The following is a 14,263-nucleotide window of genomic DNA, read 5'->3' as shown; positions in this document are numbered from 1 at the left end:
CCTAGGAAGCGCGGCTTTTAACGCGCAGCCACGCGATGGCAACACGAAGTCGACGAAGCGCAGCCACAGAAGTTGTAGAAGAGGAGGAGGAGCAGGATGGCGTCAAGAGACTACGGTTCAGGCAGCCTCTGGTTGGCAAGCCCGGCAGGCCAATTGGTGTTGGAGATTTACACACAAGATTGAAGGCATTGTCTGAAGAGTTGCGAGGTTTGGAACAGGAGGAAGCAGAAAGAGATTCCCTCGAGCCTGTCGCGAAAGAGCTCGCGAACCAGAGTCTGCTGCACCACAAGGACGCGGGCGTGCGCGCATGGGCTGCATGTTGTATTGTGGACATGTTCCGTCTGTGTGCGCCAGATGCGCCTTACACGGCTGCACAGCTAAAGGTAAGACATCGTCTGGAGTCCATTCCGAAGCTATGATGTAGTTGTTAATCATGCCACTAGGACATCTTCACTTTGATAGTGGTCAAGATCTTCCCTTTGCTCGCAGACCCTTCGCACCCCTACAACGGCCAACACCTTTATGTATTGCGATGCTTAGCTGAAGTCAAGAGCATTGTCCTCCTGACCGACATACCTTCGTCTGGCCCGTTGACATCTGCGCTTTTCACGAACTGCTTCGATGTGCTGTCAGGACCTTCAAAAGCGGATAACGGCGAGGAGCTAAGCAAGAACGTGGAACACCACATGACCGCGGTTTTAACGATCCTCATCGACGAAGCAGCAACCCTATCATCGGATGTCGTGGACGTTGTAGTCGCTCAATTTCTCTGGGCGGATCCCATTACTCTGCAATCTGGTACCTCGAAAGGAAAAAAGGCCGCACAGATCGATAGTAAGCAATCGACATTGCGTCGCAAGGAGGCGCCACCTGCCTATAACATGGCGAAGAACATCTGCAATGCTTGTGAAGACAAGATGGCACGCCTCATTGGTTCTTATTTCAGTTCCGTTATCGTTGACTTCACGTCTGGTGGATCGTCCCTGAAGCATCGCGATGCTGACGATTCCGACGATGAGAGGGCCAAGGGCCCCTCAGATGATGAACTAAATGACGCAATAAAGGCACATCGGCTGCTCCGTGAGCTATGGCGATGCGCTCCTGGAGTACTCAAGGACATAATACCGCATTTGCAAGAAGAATTGGGTACAGAAAACATCCAATTGCGCCAACTGGCGACAGAGACTTTTGGAGATATGATATCTGGCATTGGGGCCGCTGGCCCTCCTGCGCGTCCTGAGCTTAACCCAGCGGCATATCCATCTCAAAGCCTAGCATCGCCTGATTCGAACAAGACTTACAATTTCCTTACTACCCCGACTTCACCGAAATCCTTTCCCAATGAATACCCTGGCGCGTATCATTCGTTCTTACAACGCAAGCATGATAAAGCTGCTGCCATCCGTGCGGCCTGGGCGACTGCTGTGGGCCGTATACTCATGACTGCAGCCGGTGGGGTTGGGCTAGACCCCGACGAGGAGCAGAGGCTTCTGCGTTCGTTCTCTGAAAGCCTCATTGACAGTGACGAGCGTGTACGACTGGCTGCTGTCCGAGCTATCGACAATTTCGAGTTTGATGACTTGGTTCAGAAGCTAGGAACTAACGGGACTATGTCTGAGCCCGGATCAGTACTTTCCAACCTTGCAGACAGAGTGAAGGATAAGAAGAGTGTCATCCACTCCGAAAGCATGAACCTTCTTGCTCGTATCTGGGGTGTAGCAGCAGGGGCCATTGCGGAGGGCAACGAGAGAATCACTACACTTCTCGGACCAATCCCCTCAAGGATTCTTGGCGCGTGTTACGTCAATGACCCAGAAATTAATGTGCATATTGACTTGAACCTGTTTGAGTCACTTCTGCCTCTAGGCTATCCACCAATGAAACCCAGGGCGGCCGTTAATGGTGGTTCACAGATTGTCAGGGATAGTCAAGCAAATACCGAGCAAGGCTACACAGAGGCAGAACTTGACAAGATCCGCACAGAACGAATGCTGGTTCTGGTCCGAGGTCTAGACGAGAGGGCCCAGAAGGTGTTCTTCATCAAGCAGGGCAACCAAACGGCTGGAGTGACATACATGGAGCGATTCCTCAAATTGTGCGAGGATTACAATGGAGGTGTTATGGACAAGGACGCAAAAGAGATTAAAAACACCCTTGGGGGACTCATCAATTTCTACGGCAAGACCTTATCAGACTCTGGCCGTGCTGTGGAAGATCTATGGAAATTCGCGAAAGCTCACGACCGCCGGAGTTACCAACTTATCCGATTTTGCATGGCACCAGAAAGCGATTACCGCAAGATTTACAAGTCTATCAAAGAGCTTCGAAAGAGGATCGAGGACAGCTCGAACCCCGCCTTGATGGAAACTCTCACGCCTCTTCTTTATAGGGTCAGCCTGTTATGTTATAACAAGAGTCACGTACCCGCTATCATCGAGTTCTCACGCACCGACGACAAAGGCCTTGGAGCAATCTCGCACGAGATGTTGAAGGACATCTCAACGAAGCACCCACAAGTTTTCTCTACTCATGTCAAGGACCTCTGTAAAGCACTAGAGAGCGAAGCGCCCACGGCAACCACGCCCAACCCACCAAACGCAGTAGAGGATCTCAAGGCGTGTGCTAGTTTCGCGAAGAAGTTTCCCAAGGACGTTCCGCTGAATACGAAGGATGGACGAAAACTTATCCAATGCTTCATGAACTTTGCATTGTTCGGCTCGCCCCCGAAAGCCGCTAAACATGCCATTACAATTATCATTAGTAGTGATAACAAGAAAGAGTTGCACATTAAGGAAATCCTGGAGAAAAGCATCAAGGGTTTCGAATATGGCTGTCAAAACTGGCTCACAAGGCTTGCTGCTATCAGTCAGATACTGCTATTGGCTCCCCAGGACTGCGAGAAACACACAGATGCTATTGTTGACATCGCTGTGAACAATGTTCTCCTCAAAGCTCACCCAGTGGAAGCTGAAGCTGAAGTCGAATGGATGGAGACACCGGATGACGACATGATTGCGCGGACCTGGGCACTCCAGATTCTTGTGAATCGACTACGATCTTTCCCTGCGGACGAGGCTATCAAAGATACAGCCTCCCCCATCTACGCGATGTTGAACCGACTCGTAAAGGAAGGTGGCGAGGCATCGAAGAAAAAGAACACACCTCTAGGACACAAGAATCTTCAGCGCTTGCTGGCGAGCAATTTCCTGCTTAAGCTTTCGAGTGTACGACGTCTCGACGGCCTCTTGACAGGTACCGATTTCAATGAACTCGCTTTCGTTACCCACGACGCCTGCAGCCAAATCCGCAAGGGCTTCGCAACGAGACTGATGAAATATCTCGGCCAAAACCGCCTTCCTTCTCGATTCTACACGATCTTGTTCCTCTGCGCATACGAACCAAACTCCAGTCTCAAAGAGACAATACTGACCTGGCTGCGATCTCGTCGCGTGGTCTTCGCTGCTCGGAAAGAGATCATCCTCGAGACTGCATTTGCCCGACTACTTAGCCTACTCGCCCATCACCCCGACTTCGACACCGATGAAGATACCCTCAAGATCATGTCACATTACATCCTATTCTATCTGAAAGCCGTGGCGACGCAAGACAACCTATCTCTCATATTCCACGTTGCGCAGCGGGTCAAGGGTGTTGCAGAGGGCCTCAAGCCATCAGTGAAGGCGGATGAGAACTTGTACATATTATCCGATCTCTCGCAAGCTCTGATACGGATCTGGGAGGAACAGAACGGGTGGAGCATGCAATCGTGGCCTGGTAAGCTGAAGTTGCCTGCTGGCATCTTCAAGCCTCTCGAGAGCCACGAGCGCGCACAAGAGATTGCGGACAAGGTTTGGATAGACGAGGATCTTGTAGAGTCTCTCGAGCCGCTTGTACGTGCGGGACTGAAGGGTAGGAAGAGGAAAGCGACGGATGGCGCAGACAAACCAAAGAAGAGGGTGAAGGCGGAGAAGAAAGAGAGGCAGCCAAAGGCAGAGCGAGCTATCAAGGTGCCCAAGAAGAAGAGGAGAGCTGCAGGAAGTGACGATGACGAAGCTGGCGGTCGCGCTGGAGCTGCAAGCGGACCTCGCCGCAAGAGCGATCGACGCAGCAATGCGAAGAGCTATGTTGAGATTTCTAGTGGAGACGAAGAGGATGAAGAGGAAGAGGCTGGCTCTGATGAAGAGGAAGATGAGGAGGTGTCGGGCGAAAGTGATGCTGGGAGCCCCGAACCAGAGGCAGAAGACGTAGAAATGGCAAACACCGATGAGCCTGAAGAACAAAACGAAGACGAAGATGAGGCGCCAGAGTCTGAGCCCGAACCCACACCTCCACCAAAGAAATCAGCAGCGACCAGAGGACGAGGCGGGGGCAAGAAGTCCAACGGCGTAGCATCATCACCACCTCCAGCGCCCTCTTCAGCCGCAAAGCGCAAAACCCCTTCGAAAGCATCAACAGCAACCACTCCCGCCAGATCCTCTCGAACTCGCGTCCAGGAAATCGATGAAGCCGAATCAAGTCGCGCCCCCGCCGCAGCTACAGGTAGCGTGCGACGCAGCACGCGGACGAGGAGCTGAAGCCTTTCACTTGCCCATCCCAATCCCCGTTGATAACCCCTTCTTCTTTGAACACCACCATGCCGCTTGCTCTATAACCATGGCCGATGGATTTCAGACTGTACAGAATCTACCCGTCCGTTTCTTCTTCATATCTTTGTGCATGATGTCACCTCGGTTTCTTTTATTCCCGAGCACGTTTGTTAGTAATCTAGTCCTCCTTTTTTACATATAGTTATATCATGTACTTTCCAAAACTTTCTCAGTCCCCCATCCCGTCTCCGTCCCAGTCCCCGTCTCCATAATAAGCGGTCCAAAAGTCCAAACGTTGGTTTTTCTTCTCTCAACAATGTGTGTCCGTATAGCCAACTACCACCTTTTGTTTCCAGTTTACGCCGAACCATTGATTGACAGATTATACGAAGGCGGGTCGTATTTTCTTTCTTTTTCTGTGGTTCCGTGCGCACACACCAGAGCAACGGGGGGCGCTTGCTTGCTTACAACGGGGAGGCAAAAAAGTAAAAAAAATAACGACATGTCACTTGCCTAATCGGGCGAAACGCCATCAAACTTTAAATCCGCTCTGTCGTTCTGTCGGTTGCACGTTGAACAGATTGACGGGACGGAATACGAAAGGGGGGCGCCGCGGAAGGATGGGAATGGGATGGCGAAATATGCATGCGTGCATGTATGCAGGTTCAGAGAAATCCCGTGCTGGGCTGGGCTGGCTGTGAAAGCGAGTGGTGGGCGGACGGTTCGCCGTTTTTTGATTGATGCGTGTAGTTTGTCCGTTGTGTATCTAAGGTTTGGGAGTTACCTAGGTACCCTGTCACCCCGAGCGAGTGGTAATTTAATCTAGCGTGAATAATGAAAGGTCGAGATCGAATGTCTAATTGCTCCGCACTGGGTTTCAGCTTGCTTTCACAGAGACGTGGACCGGCAGGTTCCTACTGTGCTGATGTTCTTGTTGTGGATGTGATTGCTATCACGATAGATGACGAGCGAATGTAGAAACATACATACACCAACATAATACAACATAGCATCTCACACAAGATTCTCTTTCCCCTTGCTCTGACTGCCCTACCCTGCTGCTCGTTCATCACAGTTCTCTTGCCCCCTGCACCTTTTATGTTGGGGGCTGGATATCCAATTACCCAAAAACCCGCGCGTTCAATCCTCCGCGATGCAGGCAAGCAAGGCAACCCAGATCGATCGATCGATCGATCGAATAGCCACGCGCGCGTACGCCAGGGCTGGGTGATAAAATATGTTGTTTAGTTGTTTTGTATATTACGGGTTTGTATGAATGACCATGGTTCTTTTGATTGTCGAAGGGCAAGGCCAGTGGGTGGTCGATCGTTGGGATCTACAGTTGAAAGAAGGGAGTAGGGATGTGATCTCCGTCACGAAAAGTCTTCATGTTCTTGCACAGATAGAGTTCTTGGTGTATACAATTTTTTTGTATCTAATCTATTCGATTTTATATATGGTGTAGGTGTGTTGGCGTGTGGGAGGAGCTAATTACAAGTGATTGGGATTTTTTGTTCCACACACATTAACCTCTCACGAAATACGACTATTCTCGCTTCGCTGTAGTTCTATAAAGACGGAAGGGAAATGCGGATGTATATGAATGGATGAAAGTGTGCCGCTCAGATGGGTATGCATCGCTTCTGACTGCGCGCTATCACGACAAAACACGGAGTTGGGGGTATTATCTTTCTATTCTTTTCTCTCTTGCTCTCTCTTCGTTCAAAACAACGATATGAGGAGACGCTTACTCTCCCTTCCAGCCCTCGACGAGCACGACAGGGCCCCTGTACTGCTTCCTGGCGCGGATGTAGTAGTCGCCAACGCAGATGATGGCGACGGCGACGAACATGACGACGGCCCAGTTGAAGTTCTCGACGTCGGTGGGCGTGGTGTTGGGCCAGAAGCACCAGAAGAAGGCGTGGGTGGAGTAGGCGAGACCGCCGATGTTGATTGGGACGCCCCATCTTCCGAGGGACCAGCGGCAGCTGGGGAGGAGCTCGGGCTGGCGGATGCGGCGGTAGAGAACGGCGCCGATGGAGAGCATGTAGGTGATCATGAGGGAGACAACGTTGAGGGAGATGACTGGAGGCGATGGGTTAGTAGGCGGTTTCTCAAGGGGATATGATGTATGGTTAACTTACTTGCGTTAAAAGCGACGTCTGAGCCGATGTTGATGAGGGAGAGCGCGATAGTGAGACCGCAGGTGAATGTAACGGCATTGGCGGGGATGTTCATGGTAGGGTGGACCTTCTCGAGCCAGTTGCTGAAGGGAAGACCCTTGTCTCTGGCAAAAGCCCAGGTCTGTCGAGAGGTGGAGAGGTTGTAGGACAAAGTTCCTGCAAAGATGAGGATGGTGGGGATGACATTCAATGCGACAACACCGCCGGAAGAAACGGCCTGAGCGAAGACCCAGAGATGGGGGTATCCAGAGGGGTCGTTGAGAGCGGCCTCGACGTCGGTCATCATGAACATGTAGGAGACGAGGAAGACAAGTCCAAGCGCGCCGTTGATGATGTAGGACCAGACCATTGCACGAGGAACAGTCTTTCCAGCATCCTTGATCTCTTCAGACATGTGGGCGGCGGCATCAGAGCAAATGCAGGCGTAGATGGCGGAAATCTGGCCAACCATCAAAGACAATCCCATCGAGTTCCAGCCTCCACTGTTGGTGAAGACAGTGAATGTGTCCTTTGCGGTAAGCCTAGGGGAAAGGACCCAAAGTACAATGATGATGGCCAAAAAGCCGAAGACGTGGACGACCAACATCATGTTCTGGAAAAGAGGCATAGCCTTTGCGCCATAGACATTGAGCACCCACACGATGGCAGTGACAGCAATGACCATGAGGGTACCCTGCCAGTTGGTAGGAGAGTAGTCGGGGTACATGACGGTCGCGCAAGATTGGATGAGCGTTCCGACGAGGAATGGACCAGAGGCTGTACCTGCTTGCCAGGAGAGCGTAGACATCCATCCAGCGAAGTAGCTCGAGAATCTCTGGATGCTGGGTGGGGAGAACTCAGAGACCCAGTGGTATTGTCCACCAGCAGTGGGAGCCATGGAGGCCATCTCGGCCAAAGACGCGACGACGAAGCTGAAGCCAAAAAATGTCCAGACGTAGGACCAGATCAATCCTGCAGGACCGCCATCGACAAGACCTTGGTATGTTGCGGTCATCAACACCTCCCAAGTACCTTGGAGAATGATGACGAAGGCAATGGCAGACAATGGTCGGTAGTTTCTCTGATCATGACTGTTAGCAAGAGGTTTTCTTTCCAAATTGACAATGTCAAAAGAATGGGAGAGGAGCTTACCCTAAGTTCCTGGACTTTGCCCATGCGGTTCATATCATTACGGTCATTCTTCGTGTGACCCTTGAGGGAGTCATGGTAACCATCACCAGAATCCTCCTCATCCAAGCTGCGCGTCTTGGGGACGACGGTGTCGGTCTTGAGTTCGCTCATCATTTCACCTTGAGCTTGATTGTGCGAAGCCATCGCAAGTGTAGATCTTAGTAGACTATGGAAGAACGAGAGAGTGTAAGAGATTGGTGGTCAATTGCGACAGCGCTCGACCAGGAGCTGAATGGCGTAAGACGCAAGGCGCAAGACACAGGACGCAGGATGCAATAGCGATAGCAATAGCAACAGCACGAAGAAGGAAGGATGAACAGGCGATAGCAATATAAGTTGTATGCAAGAGAAAGATTTTAGCACCTCGAGCTAGAAGCGATCCCAGGGTATTGGACGCTTTCAAACACAGCGGCACAGGATGGTAGCAGCCGCTACCTAGGCCATGAAATGTTCGGATTCGCGAAGGAGAGTGGAGTAGAGGGGAGGGTGGAGGGGGGAGAAGCCGGAAGAGGAGGCGAGTGGGTGCTTAGGTGGAGAGAGAGTGGATGAGTGAATGGGTGGATTAAAGCAAAGGGGGCAAGACTGAGTGGAGAGGAGGCGTAGACGAGGGTAGATGATATGGGTGTAGTGCAGGGTATCAGCTTGTACTAAGTAACCTGAGTGGGTTCCAGTCCCTCGATGGGGGAAACTTGTATGCAGCGCGAGGGACGGGGCAGTAAGTGTAGCGCATCCGATGGAGATGGATGGTTCCTGGGAGTTTCCTGGGATTCCCACCCTCTTTTCTTCGTCTTGTTGGATCTTGGTAATAATTAATTAGTCTTCGCCTTCATCTTTTTCTGCTTCATCTAGACTATGCCTAGAGTCTGCTCCGTAGATTCCCATAGGTACAAGTACCTGTATGTACAGGCATACAACCTCGTTCCTCGGCCCTCGCTTGTTCGCAGTTCAAACAGAGCGAATACGCTACTGTATGTATGTATGCAAATGGCCACCACTTGGTCAGTGATTTGTAAATGGTGATACTATTATATTTTATTTTTCTCTTGTCTTCTCGGCTATCTAACTTGTTTTGAATGGGAACGACGCAAGGTGATTGGGAGGCTTTCTTAACAACCATCGGTTATCAGTTTCTCGAAGGGGTGGTGGCTCCGAGTCGAACTACTCGAGGTGACAAGATCTAGGCCTCTAGACCAATGGTCGACGGCGGAGAAAACATACGATCTATACCTGGACATTACAAAATGTATGCATCTGTCTTTTCATCATATATGGGGCCGGCCCTTTTAAGTTTTGACGAGGATGGAGGACGAAGAGACGGGCCGCTCCTTGGTTTATGAGACGGCCACGACGGCTACGCGGGAGTCGCAGAAATAGTCAAGATTCAACACAGAAGAGGCATAAAATGCTGGAGTCAGGGGCAGACTTGACTCGACCTATTTCGCATTGTTCCGTCCACAAGAGGCCGATTTTTTTCGCTCTCTGTTTATCCAATAACCCTCATCCCTACCCTGAGACGTGGAGCACTGTATCAAGAACTTACAGTACGAGCAACACTAGGTACTCTGCTATGCGACTTGCCTAATCCGCTAAATCCTATCTTCCAAACACGAGTGATCTCCTTCGTTTCGAGAGTATGCAGCCTGTAAAGCGTGGCGATCATGGGTCCGCAGTCGAAAGATGGATCGTTCCATCCCTTCCCTGGGAAAATTCTTTCCTAAACTCGAATGATCGTTATCAAACAAGGAAATCCCCCCCTTAACATGTAACGCATTCACTCGCCCACTGTACTCGTAGGGTTGTGCGTTTGTATACTTGTGCACATTAAGGTGTGGGATTCGGACCTGTAGGTAATCCCAAGTGCCGAAGGCGTGCCTCTCGTCTATCCCTTCCTTTCGCTTGCATGACACCGATCTCTGCACCAGATCCGTTCTGGAAACATACAATACGCCCATCGATGGAGCACGGCTGGCCTTGCTGGCATGGCAATGGCCATAAGTCCGTAGCAAGAGCAATAACAGCGAGAGAATGGTCGAGATTTTTTAGCCTTTCGGCGCTTCAGTCGGATGTCACACCCTACCCCTTGCCTCGCCTAGGTAAGGTCAATTTCTACCCGCTGACGAAGCACCGTCCGTCGCCGCCAATGATCTCGGAACACATTCCGGCAGATCGCTTCCACAGCATTGATACAGGGATGCATGGGTATGTGGCTGTAGGCTTGTGTATGAACCTGTGAGTCTGGTGCGTATCGGGATGATGAGGTAGCAAGCCACTGGCGTTCGTACGATTCCACGTGCAACCCAGCGCAGTGGATTCGATGCAAACCTCGGTGTCTTTGCCACCTTGGCCGAGTCCTTCTTACACATTAGAAATTGCCTTTTTATGGATGTCTCGCGAGGGGGAGGCGGGAGGGGGAACGGATGGGTACGCTTTATCAAACAAGCTACTTCGTACTCGTACTGTCAACATACCAAGCACGCACTACCAACGAGTACGAAGCTACGAATCGACAGACTCGAACTAATCAATGCGTTTGAACGCTACGAAGAAAGGTGGCTGATCCTTGCCCGTCCCTGTCCCCATACTTCGATGCTTGCAGATTGCACAGTACTTGTACATTATTGTAATTATCTACTCACCTAGTTACCTGCCTAGGTACTTAGTATACCTCACTTGGCCCCTACCAGCCCACCACAGCGCTATAACTGCAGTGTTAAGAGTTCCATCATCGGAAAGGGCAAATCCTCCCAACGTCTTTGACAGTGCCTACCCCGGTCCGTTCTACAAACCCTACGAAAGTTACCGTGCTTGCGGGACAAGCACACCTCTTGGGCTTGAATTTGGGCTTGTTGGGGGGTGTGTGGAAGAGCGCCGAAGGTGAGGAAGAGGCGCTCGCGCGATCACGACAGGACCGAACCGGCATATCCAACAGACTGGGCTTCAACGGAAGATACCATAGTTATTCCTTGGTATTATCATCTCGAAGCACTCATCTGATAGCCGCGAAAGACTAGACTGCAGTGTCCAGCAGAAGCAGATTTAGTCCCAAGCCGCCCGTGCCAAAGTCTCTCGTACCTGCTTCCCGCTTTTCATTTTTGCTCTCTGGACATACAAACCTATCATATTCCGTACTCCGTACGTATTTCGCCTAACCATCGAGAAAAGAAAAAAAAGAAGAGGGGAAGAGAGAGGGAAGCCTTACTTTCTGATGTTACCGTTCCGTCTGTGCATTTGATTCATCATCATCGTCCTCACCACCAGCATCATCCCCAACACTCGTCCCCTTCTCCTCGCCACCTCGTACATCAGATACTACAAGACCCGCCCTGTGCGTCCGTTCGCTCGTTCGCTCGTTCGTCCGCTGCTGGCTCGCTCTCACGCTCGCTCGACGGTCACCTCGCTGCAGTTTCGACGACCACGCAAGATGCGAATTGCATCGACTTCGAATTCAAATCCAAAATGAGCAGCAGCAGCAGCAGTCATGTCATACCGCCGCCGTACAAGATCTCCGGCGACGACAAGCGGGGACTCGTGGTGGTGACGACGGCGACAGTACTCTCCTTCGTGTGGACCTGTCTCGTGATACGGGTGTGGTTGAGGTGGAAGTTGAGAGAATGGCGATCGGATGACTATTTCCTTGCCGCCGCTACGGTCCGTCTTACACTTTTCTCTAACCCTCGTACACATTACACTTTTCTACACTACAGCCATTACAAACGGTGGTTGTTTTCGCAACGCCTTCCTCCCTCCCTCCCTTCCTTGGCAACGCCCGATGGCTCTGTCGATCATCATCGATCACCACATCTTACCATACCAAAAACCGTTGTACTGACTTGCATCCTTTTTTTGCGACATGTATAGGTGTTTAACACAATACAATCAGGACTTGTGTTCCGCGTCGCGGATGCAGGACTCGGACTCACGAAAGACGAGGTGGACGCCGACCATCTGCGCAGGATCAGCAAGGTGCGTAATGCTGCAAGCCATCGAACAGAGAGACATGGCCCCATGTCGTCGATCGCGAATGGATGCAAGACATCACATCACGTCCCCCGTTCCATATGTTTCAGACATTTCAGAATGTTCTGACATATTTCCCACTTGGGTTGAGCATTACATTTTATATATATGTTTACATATTTGTATATGTGAATATGTGTACATGTATATGTCTCACACCCATCCACGATCGCGACTACAACTATCACCACCCTTACCATCACGCATTAACAAACAAAAAAAAAGAACAATCAACTAACAATTTCAATACAGCTCGACCTCGCCTCCCAAATCCTCTATGTAATCACGCTCTTCCTCTCGAAAGGCGCAGTCCTCTTCCTGTACCTCCGCCTCTCGCCCGGGAAGAGCCACTCCATCGCATCGTGGGCGACGCTCGGTGTGTGCGGCGCATGGTGCATCATCGGCGTCGTCCTGGTCGTCGTGCCCTGCAACGCCGAGGTGCTGTGGCAGAAGGGCTTCGACAGCTGCAGTAGCATGGTACGTCGACCTCCCCTCCCTCTAGCCTCTGGTCCAAATCTCCCCCCATGAAGACACTGTCGTTGCTGGCAACATATATATCAACAACCAAACATGAACTAATGTCCAACGCAGTTCCCCCGCTGGCAAGCCATAACCGCCATCGACGTCCTCACCGAACTCGCCATCGTAAGCTCCCTCCCCTCCCCTTTCCCCCCCAACCTCACCCCCTTACTAACCACCCAAACACACAGTTCATCATCCCCCTCCCCCTCCTCATCCCCTTAAAAATGAACCTCACCTCCAAACTCCTCGTCCTCCTCGCCTTCTCCGCGCGCATCCCCGTCCTCGCCGCCTCCCTGACACGCCTACACTACATCGGCGCGCTCCTCTCGTCCCCCGACCCGACGCTCCAGGCGGCCTACAGCGTCGTGTGCACGCAGTGGCAGGTGGGCTATGCGATCATGTCGACGACGATTAGTGGGCTGGGCCCGTTCCTGAGGCCGTTTAGTAGGAAGCTTGGGGTGGGGAGCTCGCCGTATGGGGGGAGTAGTGGGTATCGACGGAACGGGGGGACCGGAGGGTATGCGAGTGGTGGGGGGAGTGGGGTTAGGAGCCATAATGGGGGACATGAGGGGAGTACTGGTGGAGGAGGTGGTGGGGTGGGCGATTCGTATCAGATGAATAAGTTGAGGGCGCGGAGGAAGGTTTCGAGTGGGTATATGGGGGGTGGGAATGAGGAGGGGGAGGTGGTGACGGGGAAGGATGGAGGGGTGAGGGCGTTTGTGACGGAGAGGGCGGTGGGTGGCACGGGGACGGCGAGGAGTAAGTTGAATTTGAGGCCCGATTGCGAGGAGGTGGAGAGGAATACGAATGTCATTGGGGGGGAGGGTTCGTCGGAGAGAGACGACGCGGATACGTTGAGCTTGGCTAGCGAGTCCAGTCGCAAGATGATCATCACGAAGAGGACAGAGGTCATGGTCGAGACGGATCGCGCGAGTGCCGTGGTTAGAGATTAGATTTCTCTTCTTTTTTTGGGTTCGATGCCTGTTGTTGTTATTACTGTTGTTTTTGTTCACTCTGGTTGTACCAAGAAAAATGTTTGTTTATAGATACGACAATACCCATCCTTCGTTCTTTTGAAGCATACGGATTCATTTTGGGACTTGGAGTGATCAGTGACGGCTCGCAAGAACTGACTTCAACAATATCTTGAACTTCTATCATACTTTCACCCAATCACGATATCCAGACAACAACTATGTATTTGCTACACGTTAGATCCATGAGTAAAGATGAATACTTAGGTCTATTGATTTTTGCAGCTCAATCTTCATTTCACAGCAGTAGATGAATTCAATCATTCAGGCAAGAAAAGTTTATGTAATGTTTGATTTATTGGTAGTATGGATGTTTACCATATCCCACCCATCTCGGGGTTCAGTGCGAGGACCTCAACTCCTAACCCATGATGATCCTCAATCTCCATCCCATGATGGACCCTGACTCCGGTTCCATGATGACCCCGAGGTAATTGCAGATTCCCTGGAAGACGCTCCGCTCAATGACATGAATTCCCGATGGACAGTTGTCGAGATTCCGAACCCTGCCCACCAGTACAGTATGAACGCCCATTTTGGTATCCGCATTGCCCAAACTCCTTGCTCTAAATGAATCATAATACACGGGCAGAATAGAAAAGTAAAGTAGAGTAGAGTAAAGCAAAGGACCGGCCATGACGAAATGCTCATGAGGGCACCCGGCTCCTCACTGATGTTTCCGCCGCATAACACATCGACCCATCCCACGACCACCGTATTGGGCACACTGTTATTAGCTTTGTATACCATA

The 14,263-nt window shown here is 51.3% G+C and overlaps 3 protein-coding genes across 3 annotated transcripts; 2 read left to right on the top strand and 1 right to left on the bottom strand.

Annotated features, from left to right (window-relative positions):
• Positions 1–35: 35 nt before the first annotated feature.
• BU24DRAFT_461640 (sister chromatid cohesion and DNA repair protein) lies at positions 36–4,574 on the top strand (the record flags this gene model as incomplete). Its single annotated transcript, XM_033531910.1, has 2 exons — positions 36–383; positions 444–4,574. 2 exons carry the CDS (start codon positions 36–38, stop codon positions 4,572–4,574), a joined length of 4,479 nt encoding a protein of 1,492 aa, XP_033383730.1.
• A 1,422-nt stretch (positions 4,575–5,996) lies between these two features.
• BU24DRAFT_369304 (amino acid transporter) lies at positions 5,997–8,500 on the bottom strand. The gene is made up of 3 exons (XM_033524397.1): positions 7,901–8,500; positions 6,731–7,829; positions 5,997–6,671 (listed from the first exon to the last, which is right to left on the bottom strand). Exons 1-3 carry the CDS (start codon positions 8,081–8,083, stop codon positions 6,334–6,336), a joined length of 1,620 nt encoding a protein of 539 aa, XP_033383729.1. The 5' UTR covers positions 8,084–8,500; the 3' UTR covers positions 5,997–6,333.
• A 2,895-nt stretch (positions 8,501–11,395) lies between these two features.
• Positions 11,396–13,431, top strand: BU24DRAFT_408611 (uncharacterized protein; the record flags this gene model as incomplete). Its single annotated transcript, XM_033525867.1, has 5 exons — positions 11,396–11,587; positions 11,798–11,902; positions 12,209–12,433; positions 12,548–12,601; positions 12,667–13,431. 5 exons carry the CDS (start codon positions 11,396–11,398, stop codon positions 13,429–13,431), a joined length of 1,341 nt encoding a protein of 446 aa, XP_033383728.1.
• Between the last annotated feature and the right edge of the window lie 832 nt (positions 13,432–14,263).

Source organism: Aaosphaeria arxii (assembly GCF_010015735.1).
Source record: "Aaosphaeria arxii CBS 175.79 unplaced genomic scaffold BU24scaffold_4, whole genome shotgun sequence".
Classification (NCBI taxonomy): domain Eukaryota; kingdom Fungi; phylum Ascomycota; class Dothideomycetes; order Pleosporales; genus Aaosphaeria; species Aaosphaeria arxii.
Note: the sequence above shows the minus strand (reverse complement) of the source record. Positions and strands in the feature narration are given on the sequence as shown.